Genomic DNA, 14,211 nt, shown 5'->3' with positions numbered 1-14,211 from the left:
AGTATGTCCGGCTAATATACTCTATTTTAGGCAAGATCCTTTTAAAATTAAAATTTAACGTTAATAAAATGTAATTTAAATTAAAATTTCAGTATAAAACATAAATTGAGAGAAGCTTTTTTTTTTTTCCCGAAAGGAATTTTTGCTTTATAAAGGCTTTCACCATAGGAATATTTTAAACAAAGTGATTAAAATACCGTGCAAGTTAGTCTAATTGCTGCCTGGAGTAGACTTGGCATTGTCATGGGAAAGGATTAAGACCTAAATATAGTACAGTTATTAAAATTGGGAAATTTAATGTTAAAAAAAAAAAGGATTAAGAAGAATTGTTGAGCCTTATGCCTGAAATCCTCAAGTTTCCAAAAATCCCTTTCAGAATCTACACAAAAGCTTTGATTTACCTTTGTATTTTCTTGAATTAAGCAGATTTTTTTAAAAGTCCTATATTCAAGATGATTTCTTTAACTTATGCAATTTTGTTATTTTAGAATTTTAAAAATTACAATAGTATTTTCATGTCTTTTCTGCCATGTTATACTCTATACACTTTTTTTAACTAGCTTGGGCACCAAATTAATATTGATTAGTAGGATAAGGACAATAAATTCCAAATTCCAAATAACTGACTTACTGATAAAGTTTTATAGCAAAGTCTTTTGCAAGTTGGAGGATTCCATACTGTTCTTAATTACTAACTGCAATGCCTCAATGAAATCTAAATGGAAATGAGAGACACTGTCCATAAGTAAAGGTAAACATTATTCACTGATTTGTGAATAGCATTTCAATTATAGGTGCTGAGTTTTATGTATTTCTGACAAAATATGCCAGTCACCACTCTTTATAAATTAGCATTCACATAATTCTTTCAGTTTTATTGTCCTAAACTCATTTTCTTTTTTCTCAGAGGATGTGCTGAGTAAAGATGCTGGGGAATGTGCAATATGCCTTGAAGAATTGCAGCAGGGAGATACTATAGCACGACTGCCTTGTCTATGCATATATCATAAAGGGTAAGTTTATTTTTATGTTAACCAAATTGATATTAGACTAAAAGACCTTTCTCAAGTTTCACACTTTTGTAGTTAGGGCTGAAAAGATTTCTTCTTCATTGAAACTCCCTTTCCCCATTTCTTAAAAAACAATAGCCTTACTGTTGGTGGGAATGTAAATTGATACAGCCACTATGGAGAACAGTATGGAGGTTCCTTAAAAAACTAAAAATAGAACTACCATACAACCCAGCAATCCCACTACTGGGAATATACCCTGAGAAAACCATAATTCAAAAAGAGTCATGTACCACAATATTCATTGCAGCTCTATTTACAATAGCCAGGACATGGAAGCAACCTAAGTGTCCATCGACAGATGAATGGATAAAGAAGATGTGGCGCATATATACAATGGAATATTACTCAGCAATAAAAAGAAAGGAAATTGAGTTATTTGTAGTGAGGTGCATGGACCTAGAGTCTGTCATACAGAGTGAAGTAAGTCAGAAAGAGAAAAACAAATACTGTATGCTAACACAAATATATGGAATCTAAAAAAAAAAAAAGGTTCTGAAGAACCTAGGGGAAGGACAGGAATAAAGACGCAGGCGTAGAGAATGGACTTGAGGACACAGGGAGGGGGAAGGGTAAGCTGGGACGAAGTGAGAGGGTGGCATGGACATATATACACTACCAAATGTAAAATAGATAGCTAGTGGGAAGCAGCCGCATAGCACGGAGAGATCAGCTTGGTGCTTTGTGTCCACCTAGAGGGGTGGGATAGGGAGGGAGGGAGATGCAAGAGGGAAGAGATATGGGAACATATGTATATACACGTATGACTGGTTCGCTTTGTCATACAGCAGAAGCTGACACACCATTGTGAAGCAATTATACTCCAGTAAAGATGTTAAAAAAAAAAAAAAAAAAAGGCCTTCTTTTTCCTGCTAGTACTAAAACTTAAGCCCATATCTGTTTGCATCCCAAAGGCTACCATTTGTTAAGCATTTACTGTGACCCAGGTGTTGTCCATAGCTTCTTGAATAGGTTATCTTATATAAGCCTTGTAACAATCTCATTGTACAGCTGAGGAAATAAGCTGGGGACCATAGGCAATCTCTCCAAGGTCGCATAGCTGGTAATAAATGGAAGAACTGAGATTCTAGCCATGTCTGTTTGACTCCAGAGCCCATCTGGTTTCTCATAAAGTGTTCTTGGTTTCAGGAAAAATTTGATTTAAGATGATTTAAGGTAACCTACAAAAAGAATAGAAAACTATAACTTTAAAAGCAATAAAAGAAATAATGTGGAATTTTATTTAAAAGCAGGGCATGGGGGTTGGGGAAAACATAGAGAAAATAGTAAATAGTACCAAAACAAAGAGGCAAAAATAAATCCAATATCAGTAATTATAATAAATCCAAATAGATCAAAGTAACCAGTTGAAAACAAAAGATTGGGATATGCTGTTGATGAGCAACACACTTAAATGTAAGGGTTATAGAAAAATATGGATGTAAAGGGATAGTAAACCATATCCAGGCAAATATTAACTAAAGTAAAACTGACAAAGCTAAATTAATATTGGACAAAATTAATTTTATTGCAGAAAGTATTAATATTTTATGATGATAAAATTATATAAAATTCAATTTTTTGTGTACTAAAGAACACAGTCTCAAAATATTCGTAGAACTGTCAGAAAAAATTGACAGATCCATCATGATAATGGGAAATTTCAATACACTTCTCACTGAGGCAAGCAGACATACACAAAATTAGTTAAGACCTAGAAAAATTGAGCAATACAGTTAACAGATTTGATCTAATGGATGTGTATGTGTATATCTGCACCCAGCAATTAGTACATTTTCTTTTCAAGTACGTATGAAGTATTGTAGAAATTGATCATGTACTAGACCATAAGACAAGTCTTAACAAACCACAAAACGTTGGTACCATACAGAATGCTGTTCTCTGAGCTCAGTTTGATGTCAGTGACAAAAGATAAATATTCTGTGATCAAAGAAGAAGTCATAAGGGAACTTAGAAAATACTCTGAACTGAATAATAGTGAAAACCAAGGCTTGTGTTAAAAGAAAGACTGAAAAGGACTCCCCTGGTGGTGCAGTGGTTAAGAATCCTCCTGCCAATGCAGGGGACACGGGTTTGATCCCTGGTCTGGGAGGGTCCCACATGCCACGGAGCAGCTAAGCCTGTGTGCCACAACTACTGAGCCTGCGCACCTAGAGCCCATGCTCCGCAACAAGAGAAGCCACCACGGTAAGCCCGCGCACTGCAATGAAGAGTAGCCCATGCTTGCTGCAACTGGAGACAGCCCGTGCGCAGCAACAAAGACCCTACGCAGCCAAAAATTAATTAATTAATTAATTAATTTAAAATATTTTTTAAAAGACTGAAAATCAATAATCCAAGTTCTTACTGAAATTAGAAAATTGGTAACAATAAACACAAAACAATAAAGATCAGAGAAGAAAAAATTGAATGAAAAAATTACACACTAGAGTAGAGACTGACAAAGTCAAAAGTTGGTTCTTTGAAAAGAATAATAAAATAGATTAGCCTCTAGCAAGATTGTCTCTAGAAGGAAAAAATAAACAGTATAGGAATGAAAAGGAACACGTAACTCTAGATATGGCAGAAATTAAAAACGATTGGAAAATTCTGTGAAAAATTTTATACTTTTCAAGTAAAAAATTTAAACAAAACAGGCAGTTTCCTTAAAAATATAATATTGTCCAAAATGACTCAAAAAGAAGTAGGAAACCTGAATAGACTAATAACTATCATAAGTAGTTATTAAGACTAACCCTGAAAAACCACAAATATTTTTTAAAAAACCACACCAAAAACCTAAAAACAGACCCACGATGACAGTTTGACAGCAAATTTACCAGATGTCCAAAGAACACCATGTTAACAGTAGTAAATTCCCCCCAAAAGTAGAAGATGATAGAAGGTTCTCCCACTTATTTTATGAGAATAGTATAAACTTGGTAACCCAAATCAGACAAGGACAGGATAAGAAAGAAAATTAAAAGGAACTCTCATTTATGAATATAAATGCAAAATCCAAAAACATACTAGCAAACCCAAATTTGTCAATATAGATAGAAAATAATGCCTTTCAACCAAATTGGATTTATGCTACGAATGCAAAGATATATGTGATTAGAAAATTTATGTATATAAGTTACCACATTAACAGAGGAAAAAGACCGTATTAATAAATTCTATATTATTAATAATTTAAAATCAAAAGCAAAGAATAAATATTCGATAATATATTAAAATTAATAAGAATTTAGCTGGGTTGCCAGATATGAGCTCAACATATGAAAACCAGCTGCATTCATATCCCAGTACAAAAAATATATATAACTTTTTTTTAGAATAAAAACATTAACAGCAACAGAAACTACAACGGGAATAAAGTATGTTGAGAATAAATCTTAAGATATTCAAGACTTTAAAACTTTATTGAAAGATATTATGGAAGGTTTGAAGTAAATACAGGTACCTTTTTGTGGCTAGGAAAACTCAATGTCATAGAGATGTCACTTCACCCCAAATCTATGTAGTTAATGCTATTCCAGTCAAATCTCAACTAGTTTTTTCATGTAACTTGACAAGTTGATTCTTAAATATATATGGATAAAAGAACAAAGGGCCAAGAATAGTCGAGACACTCATAAAGAAGAAAGCGATGCTGGGGGCAGGGAGCTTGTCCTGTACAAATTCACCATAGGACTATTAATTAAGACAGTTTGGAAAGGATATAGGTGGGTAAGTGGGAAAGAATAGAGTCCATAAACACCCATGCATATACGGAGAGACAACGTAACTTGGAGGTTAAGAGCATGGACTGTTGGGAGTCAGGATTCCTAAGGTTTGAATTCCAGCGCCTCTGTTAATTCACTGTGTCATCTTGGTCAAGTTACTTAATTTTTCTCTGCCTTAATCTGTAAAATGAGGCAATAGTACCAACTTCATAAAGTTCTGAGGTTATTTTATTATTATTATTTATTTATTTAATTTTGGCTGCGTCGGGCCTTTGTTGCGGCATGTGGGATCTTTTGTTGCGGGGCACGGGTTCTTCGTTGTGGTGTGCGGTCTTCTCTCTAGTTGTGGTGTGCAGGTTTTCTCTCTCTGGTTGTGGCATGTGGGCTCCAGAGCACGTAGGCTCTGTAGTTTGCCACACGCAAGCTCTGTAGTGAGGCATGCGGGCTCAGTAGTTGTGGTGCGCGGGCTTAGTTGCCCTGCAGCATGTGGGATCTTAATTCCCTGACCAGGGATCGAACCTGTGTCCCCTGCATTGAAAGGCAGATTCTTTACCACTGGACCACCAGGGAAGTCCCTTTTCTGAGGTTTTAAATGAGTTGTTTTTAGAAAGTTCTGGCATATAATAGGTGCTATGTAAGTGTTTGTTTAACATGAATGGAAAAATTGGTTTCCCAAGGGTGGTATTACAGTATAGTAAAGATAAGAATGAACTATTCAATGAATGGCACTGGGATCGATTGATATGTTATTGATATGAAAAAATACTGTTATTGATACTGTTATGGATATGAAAAAATAATTGAATCCTATTTTACATTTGAAATAAGAATTCCAGATTAATTGCCCGTGGAAACTAAAATCTAAAGTGTTGGAAAGAATATAGAGAGATGTTCTTAACCTCATGGTAAGGAATTATTTGGGGGGCTAAGATAACCTCCCCATAAAAACTTAGAAGAAAAGTTGATGAATTTGACTACGTTAAAATTTTAAACTTTTTTTGCATCATGATACTGTGAAAAAGTTAAAAACTAGACCTCAGAGTGTTTTCATAACAACAAAAGTTTTTCTATCTGAAACAGTACTCTGCTTCAGCAACTTTCTGTAATGCAGTTAGCTCATTGCAGTTGGTAAAGGTATAGAAGGGCGACAATATAATCACATCATACTGGTTCATATATAATATTTTTCAGCACATTAATGCTTTGCTCCATCAAATAAAAGCAAATATGGAAGCAAGCCATGGAAGAATACAGTTAACTTTAAGGATGCCCATTCACCAAGTAGACTCACACCCAATTCAGTTAGGCCCTGGGATTTATTTTGGAAGTGCCTGCTTACTTCATAGTTCTCAAATTTTGTGCTTTGGCTTTTGTCTCTGTAACTCAACAGTATCAATCCTTCCTTAATCCTCTTTATATCAAGCTAACCTCACCCTTTTTTAAAAAATCCTATATTTACAGAGGTATTTTATTTGTTTGGAAGGAGCACAGCTTTGTTCCGGTTACAGGGTTGTATTATTTGAGTGGTCTGCCTTTAACCTGTTTTTTTTCTCTCATAAACCCTGTTATTTTTAGTGAATAGTTTTGTAGAAAGCAAGGTTCATCAAAAATGTGTGTATTATGTTACAGCTGAAATATCTGGATAATAACTTCTTACAAATCTATAAGGAAAAGACAAATCAAAATAGAAAAATTGGCAAAAGTTGTTGACAGCCAGTTCATAAAAAGGAGCCACAAGTGTCCAGTAATCATACAAATGTGTCTGCTGTACATATCCTACAGCTCAGTAATTCCACTCCTAGGTATATGCTCTGGAGGGATTTTTGATCTTGTGCTCCAGGACAGTGCTGCTACTACTACTTAGTGTGCAGGTACAGGGTGAGATCAAGGAGCTTGTACCAGAAAATAAATCAATACAGTGCTGTCTTCATTGAGAAAGTTGTGCAGTGCTTAAAAAAAAAAAAAAAAGTCAATCAAAACAATGTGTTTAGAGGACTGGTAACAGATAGCTCAAGGATTAGCACTGTGTGTACCACCTTTTGAGTAGTGCTGGCTAAGAGATGTATAAGAATGTTCATAGCATCACTGAAAGTGTCCATTGGTAAAAGAATGGATACATAAATTGCAGTGTGCTTATACGATGGAACACTATACACAGTGAAAATGTAAAAACTAGAGCCTTATTTATTAACAATTGCAAACCTCAAATTGACTGAAAAAAAGCCACTAGAAAAAAGCATACCTTATAGTAGTATTCAAATAAAATTTAAAACATGGAAACAGTACTATACGTTGTTTTGGAATACTCATATATATAGTTTTAGAGTAAGAAAATGCCTAAGAAAGTAAAGCACCAAAATCAGGAGAGTGATTTTCTGCTGGATTTTGGAGAGAGAAATATAATATTTTAAATAATGTGGGCTGATAGCAATTTATGTAAGAAGGACCTGGGATTTTAAATGGTTTCTTTGTCTAGATAAGCCGAAATCATATGATTGTAAAATAAGAAGTACCCATTTTAGATCACAGAGGGTGTACTATTCAGATGTATTGGGAATTGTTAACACATCTGGAGTATTTTGTTCATTTCTCAGTACTTTGTTGTAAGAGGTATTCTGGTAGACCAGAGGACGTCTAGAGCCAAGTGAGTCAAATAGAGAGCAGGCTGAATGAAAACAGTGTCATAAGCCAAATTGGGCATGTTTATTTAGACAGCAAAAGTCTTAATGACAACAGAAATTGTTTTAGATATTGAAAGAACGTCATATGGTTGAGATCTTTTACCTTCTTTCCTTTTAAATTTATCCATCATTTTTACCTATCAAACCAACCTGTCAGGATATGAGGTTGGATAAATATTAATTTTACCCTTCAACGTATTAGCCAAGCCTTCTAGCTTTGTGGCATATGCAAATTTGCAATGTGTCGACAGTGAGAATGTTGAACAGTATAAAATCTGCTTGGGTAACTTCCTAGCTGTTGAGCAAGTTACTTAACCTTCTTAAGGCCTTGAGTTTATCATTAGAACTTTCTGCAGTGATGGAAATGTTACATATCTGTGCTATCTAGTAGAGTAGCCACTAGCCATGTGGCTGTTGAGCACTTGAAATGTGGCTAGTGTGACTGAGGATGTGCATTTTTCTTTAATTTTAATTAATTTAAATTTAAATAGCCACGTGTGGCTTGTGGCTTACTGCACTGGACAGTGCAGATCTATAAAACTAAAATTAAAAGGCTCTGCTGCCCTAATATAACTTAGGGCATATTTAACTTCCTATATTTAACTTCCTATAAAATCATGAAATAGTATTATTTAACTTTAACTTCCTATAAAATATTTAACTAATATTTAACTTTCTAATATTTAACTTCCTATAAAATCATGAAATAGTTTATAAATACAAATGGATGATGGTATATTTATTTGTATATGTATATGTATTGCAGGAAGGAAGGGATAGAATTAAGTTTTCAATACTCACATCACATAAATATGGTCTTTTAAAATGTAATGCAGTATTGTCAAGAATTAAAGCTTAAAAGTTTGATGTATGGCATGAACTGGTTGACATTTGCATAAATGAACAACTAGTTTGAAGAGAGAAATATCTGTCCAGATTTGTCCTTTAATTTTGAATATTGGTAAAGTGGTAGTTCTTTAGGTTCTCTTTTGGGAATGGTTGTTCTGTTTAAACTTTAAAGTACTTTATAGCATAATTTTGCAAAGATTCATTTTCCTAACTGCTTAGAATAATCAGAATGTAATAAACATATTCTTATCTTTTATTTCTATATGCCAAATATGGTCGTTAAAAATATTGAATTTTTTTTCCACAGAGATATATTAATGTCAAGAAGTAAGCATTTTTATTATGACTGTTATGATATAAATAATTAAACGTAAGTGTTTCCGTTTTTCTGGTTTATTTCTTTTCTAGCTGCATAGATGAATGGTTTGAAGTAAATAGATCTTGCCCTGAGCACCCTTCAGATTAAGCATCAGCTTCCTGTTTTATAGGTAATTCTCCCTTTTTCTGTTTTAATTGCTTTTTAAACTGTTACCTGAGTTATACATTCTCAACCACCGTTTTTATTCACTCATTTATTAATTAAGGGGTGTGTGTGTGTGTGTGTGTGTGTGTATGTGTTCCAGACATTGTATTAGGCTACTGTATAGAAAACTCACATTAAAAGATACATAAAAACAACTTTCTTGATTTCCCGAAGAGAGTCATATATTAAGTAAACTCTATATTTTTGGTACTTTAGAACACTTTAGCTTATTTAATTTTAGTTTAATACTTTAAAAAACCCCATGAAGTAAATATCATGACCCCATTTTACCAATGAGAAGCCTGAGGGTCAGAGTAATTAAGTTCTATGACATTAAGAAGCACGTTGCACCAACAGTCCAAGGACATGTAGTTAGCAACAGAATCAAATTCCATACTCTTATCCATAACTTCCCAGGTATGTTTTTAGGTAATGCAATATAATATAATTCTAATCATAATAATTAGTTAGCATTTATATTGCATTATTATGTGCCAGGGATTGGTCTAAGCATTTTACATCTATTTATAACTCATCTAATTGGTATAACAACCCTTTGAGCTCAGTACTCTTAACTACTCCTGTTATGCAGATGATGAGATTAAGTTTTAGAGAGGGAAACTTGACTTGTCAAGGTCACATAGCTAGTTCCTTAGTAGAGCTGGGAATTGAATCAAAAGATTGTGTTCTTTGCTATTTTGCTATTATTAGGTAGGAACAGTTTCTTCAGAAAGTTGCATTTGTATTCATTCGTTCAATTTAATCTTTCACTTTTGTATCCTACCTATACAGTAGACAAAAAAAAAAAATTGAATTTTAAACCAAATACAGAATTTGTTTTCCACTATTGATGTAGCTTATTCATGACTCTGCATTTTCTGAAAATGTTTAGCGAATTGAAATGAAAACCTCACTTGAGTATTGCTTTTTTCATATTCCATCATTTAGCTTTGAAAAAATAGTTAACCTAATTGCTATCTTCATGTATATGAAAAGCTTTTTATTTTTATCATTTCAAAAATGATATAAAGCATTGTGTTTTATATGAAGGCAGAATATTTTAGCCAATCTTGGAATTGTTTTGGAAGGAGTTAGAACCTCTGTGTTGAGAGACTCAAGATAGTCACAGACAACAATCTTTCCTCAATGTCTAAGACTGGAGGCAGGAAACTAGAGCAGATAATACCTGAGATCTAGTCCTGTGCTGTTCCCCCATTTCCTTTTATTTCAGTAACTCCTGGTCTTAAATTTGAGGTGTTGAGATAATAAACACATTCAAGGAATTCTGTTCCCTCTTAATGAGGGTCATTTAATAGCGGCAGATAAGAATATTGGCAAAATATATTTGAGATAATAGCAGCTGAAATAAGAGCTGCAACATTGAGAGAGACCTCTGTCTTAATAACATTAGGGTTATGCCTGTGAAACGTGAAGGCCTGGGTAGACTGTATCAGCTTTTGAACCTTTTACTGTGAGATGATTCAGATCATCATACCTTGACACATTTGAGGTATGAATTGGGATTAGGTTGCTGTATAAGAGAAGTGTGGTGATGGAGTGGTATTTTGAGGATACATGCATGTATGTATGTTTTTATTTTACTGTGTAAAGGGTTTTTTGAAGAGGAGGATGCTTTGGAATGTCTTCAGGGTCACCTTACATCTGGGCCAATAAAGTAAAGCTATAGCTAAAATTTTAGAAGCTTTTTAAGTACTAAAAACCAATGCTAATAAAATGAAATTTTTACCTTAGTATTCCACATATCAAAATAATATGTCTAAATCTTTCACCCATAGATAAAATTTATCTTTTTAGTCAATAAACTTTTTTGTGTGAAAATGGAATTTTATGATATAAAATATTTTATTACATGGTCTAATCAGCGAAATTTTTCTTTTAGTGTCACAATGAGGTTATGGGATATGTGGACCATGCATCTCATCTCATGGTCAATATGCATGTCTGTTGGTTTTAAACAGCATTTCAGTTTCCTTACCTTATATATCAATGTTATCTTCTTATTCATTTTTTTTTTCATTGTGGAACCTGAGTTCGGTGGCAGCTGCCCTCAGAAATGTGAACCAATGGAATCTTTCTCTATGGGTCTTGAAGAGTCATTTCTGAGAATGTGTAGACATGGAATATCTCAACTCTTTCACGTTTTTGCTTTTGTTCTGACTGCCCTTATTTGTCAAATGATAAATTCTTCTATCCCTTTTGCTGTCCTAGATTAAAAGTGTATGGGTTTGGGTGGGAGGGAGGCTCAAGAGGGAGGGGATATGGGGATATATGTATACGTATAGCTGATTCACTTTGTTGTACAGCAGAAGCTAACACAACATTGTAAAGCAATTATACGCCAATAAAAATGTTAAAAAAAAATGTGTGGGTTTGAAGAGGATTCAGTGTTGTTAAAACTTTTTTTTTTTTTTAAGGCAACATGTAAGTAGCACTTCTGATACTCTTCAGCATACAAATTTAGTAGTCAGCCCAAAACGGAGATACATGAATATCTAAGGTCTTGATTAGTTAGGAAATTGTTCACTATTTGTAATTCGAGGTTTTTAGTTACTTGGAGAGGGCTTAGTAAATTGTGTGTGTTTGTGTGTGTGTGTTTTCTGTAGTTTGGTGTAGTCTTTGTTGTGGAGGGGGAATGACTGTTACTTAGTGGCTACTTTTTGTAACTATTTTAAGCTTTAATTGGTCCTTCTGTGTCCTTGATTTGTTCTTTTGCAGAAAACAAATTTTATCAGTTTTTAAAATACTAAGTAAGTGTATGAAAATTTACAGTCTAAAGCAATGTTCATGGGGAAATGTATTTTGATTTGTATTACTATCATGGACCATTGCTTAAACTAAATGTATCCACTTTTACACAGGTTTCCTTGTCTTTTCAAGATGCTTGAAAAACTGAGAGGATATGAAGATTTATCTCTGGAAAAGCAAAAACAAAAATGCAGGCACACTCAGCCAGAAATCTAAGTTCTGTGAGACTCAGTAATGCAGAGATGGACAATCATACAGGGAAAAAAATCCTGCTGAGGAGAGGACAATTGTCACAGAACTCAGTGTACCAAACATGCATATAAAGGACACACAGGGATTTTGAAAATGCTGCACATCCCTTAATAGTCATCTACGTAGGTAATACTGATGAACATTTTATATTCAGACACCAAAGTTAACTGATTTAAAAGTTGATTTACTTTTTATTAAGTTCTCTAGAGCTGCGCAACTAGTTGTTTTTAATTTGTTTTGGGTTTTAGTTTGGGTTCCCTTTATTTTCCCCAACATGATGTTCCTGCATTCATCTATTCTTAAATTGAAGACCACGTAATTTACTTCTTAAAAATTAAAGTCTTGAATGTGAAACCAAGAAATGTAATCAAGCAGTAAAACATTCTCTGAATGTAGACCATGATCTCAAGTTCTTTGATTTTCTTTTTTTTTCCCCAAGAGTGGAAAATAGACTTCTACATAGGAAAGCTGAAGTATGTTAATACTTTAAATTAAAGGTTTAACATTATCAGAATGCAGTCCAAAGAGTAAAAAAAAATCAAGTTACATAATTATATTTTAATTAATTAAATTTGGATTATCTACAGAATTGCAGTTTATTAAATATGTTGTTTCCTTTTTAAATAAAACTGCTCAACAGTTAATCAGCAATGAATCATCTTGCAGCTATGCAACTTTAAAAAAATACTAATTACCAATTTTAAGTGCTTCCAGCTACAGTAACTTTGTTTTAACCGGTATTTTTGTTTGTTCTTTTCATGTAATTATTTTATTGTGCTTTGCATCTCCAGGCAGTTTTCCTACATTTGGGTAAAATGTTTAGCAGGTTGTAAACTTAATAACTTATGAAAAGGGTAAAATAAAATTTTCTTGAGTGGAACTTGGAATAATTTGAGGGACATTTTTATATACTTTTAAAAATCAGAATTTAATTGGGATGCCAGATTTATAGCAATTTGCATCTTTAATTTTCCAGATAATCTGGGGTTTAGCATTTGATAAATGATTTTTTAAAGCAAACATGAAGATTTTGTTAATTTATAATTTATTAATGTGTTATTACTGTAATTGAAAATGTTAGAGACTTTTAAATTCAGTCTTGTTTAGAAAGAAATGTATTAAGCAAAATTATGTGAATAAATATTCCCACAAAATACATCTGAATGGTTAAAAAATACTGGAAGAGAGCTATCAGGGCTGCAACAGTGAATGTCTTTTTTTTTTTTTTAATATCAAAAATACCAATAAATAGATTTCATGTTTTCAACATAGGGAAAATATTATCAGTGAACAATTTAAGCAGTGCACTTTACTCAGTATAATTGAGAGTTACACAGTACTGTTTCCTTATTTTAAGCTCTTCTTTAATGTATTTAAGTGTTTGCTTTTCTGTTTATTGCTGCTATTCTTATCCTTCTCAATTTTTTTTCTACTCTATTGCTTCTGTTTCATATTTTTTAAAAGGGCACGTACAGGAGCAACTGCTGCTACCCAGAAAAATATGTATATTATAAACAATTAAAAGAGTTTTTCATTGCTTTCAGTGTGATCCTAAACCAGGTAATGTTTTCCCTAAAGTTATTACTGTGAAATGTCTTTTGTTATGCTGCAGTTGATAGAAGAGTCCAAAACCTCCATTGTGACGGCTGACAGCACAGTTTCATAGGTGCTTTTTTTTAACCAGTTATGGAAAATATTCTTCGCTCAAAGAAAATATTCTTTCCTTAAATTTTTTCTGTTATCACAAAATCTTAATATGAATACACTTTAGTTCACATTTTCAATCTTGTAAGCTTTCTCTCCCTCTTGCTCTCCCTCTTTCTCTCTCTCTCACACACACACACCAAGAAAAACCTCTTAGAATGTGAATAATTTTTTTTCTACTGGTGTATTGTTATGGTAAGAATTATTTTCTCGTCTTCCATTCTTGAAGGAAAAGATTTACTATAGCTGTGGTAGTTAACTATTGATATTCTCTTCGAAGTTGATTTTCTGATATAATTTACTCATTGACTTTTAAAGTTTATTGGCCTAAATTCCCTTTTCCTTCTTTATCCTGTACCATACACTCACAGTCGTATTCACTTAGCCTTTGTTTGTCATACGGTTCCGTGCTGCAGCTCCTACAGTAGAAGCTCCTGTGGTTTAAGAGAAAGTTCAGTGTTTGTCAGTGTCAAGTGCTACTTCATTATTTGTCTAGAACAGTATCTACTTAAATCTGTTTATAGTGATCCCTTTTTTGTTAAAATTTACAAAAGGTAGCATTTTGTTTTTTTTACTTTAAATTCAGTCTCCATCAGTGACTTCCTGAAAAGAATTTAGAAATTGACATTTTTTTAAAG

The 14,211-nt window shown here is 33.3% G+C and overlaps 1 protein-coding gene across 1 annotated transcript in view; it reads left to right on the top strand.

The window, feature by feature from the left end:
• The window catches only part of ZNRF2 (zinc and ring finger 2), a 94,395-nt gene extending 81,259 nt beyond the window's left edge, over window positions 1-13,136 (top strand). Inside the window, exons 3-5 of the mRNA XM_036863496.1 lie at window positions 908-1,013; window positions 8,737-8,816; window positions 11,731-13,136. Of these exons, the coding sequence (XP_036719391.1) occupies window positions 908-1,013; window positions 8,737-8,794 (164 nt within the window). The 3' untranslated portion in view covers window positions 8,795-8,816; window positions 11,731-13,136. The remainder of the gene's footprint in view (window positions 1-907; window positions 1,014-8,736; window positions 8,817-11,730) is intronic.
• Window positions 13,137-14,211: the final 1,075 nt, after the last annotated feature.

Source organism: Balaenoptera musculus, chromosome 9 (assembly GCF_009873245.2).
Source record: "Balaenoptera musculus isolate JJ_BM4_2016_0621 chromosome 9, mBalMus1.pri.v3, whole genome shotgun sequence".
Taxonomy (NCBI): domain Eukaryota; kingdom Metazoa; phylum Chordata; class Mammalia; order Artiodactyla; family Balaenopteridae; genus Balaenoptera; species Balaenoptera musculus.
This window is presented reverse-complemented; position numbering and strand designations above follow the sequence as displayed.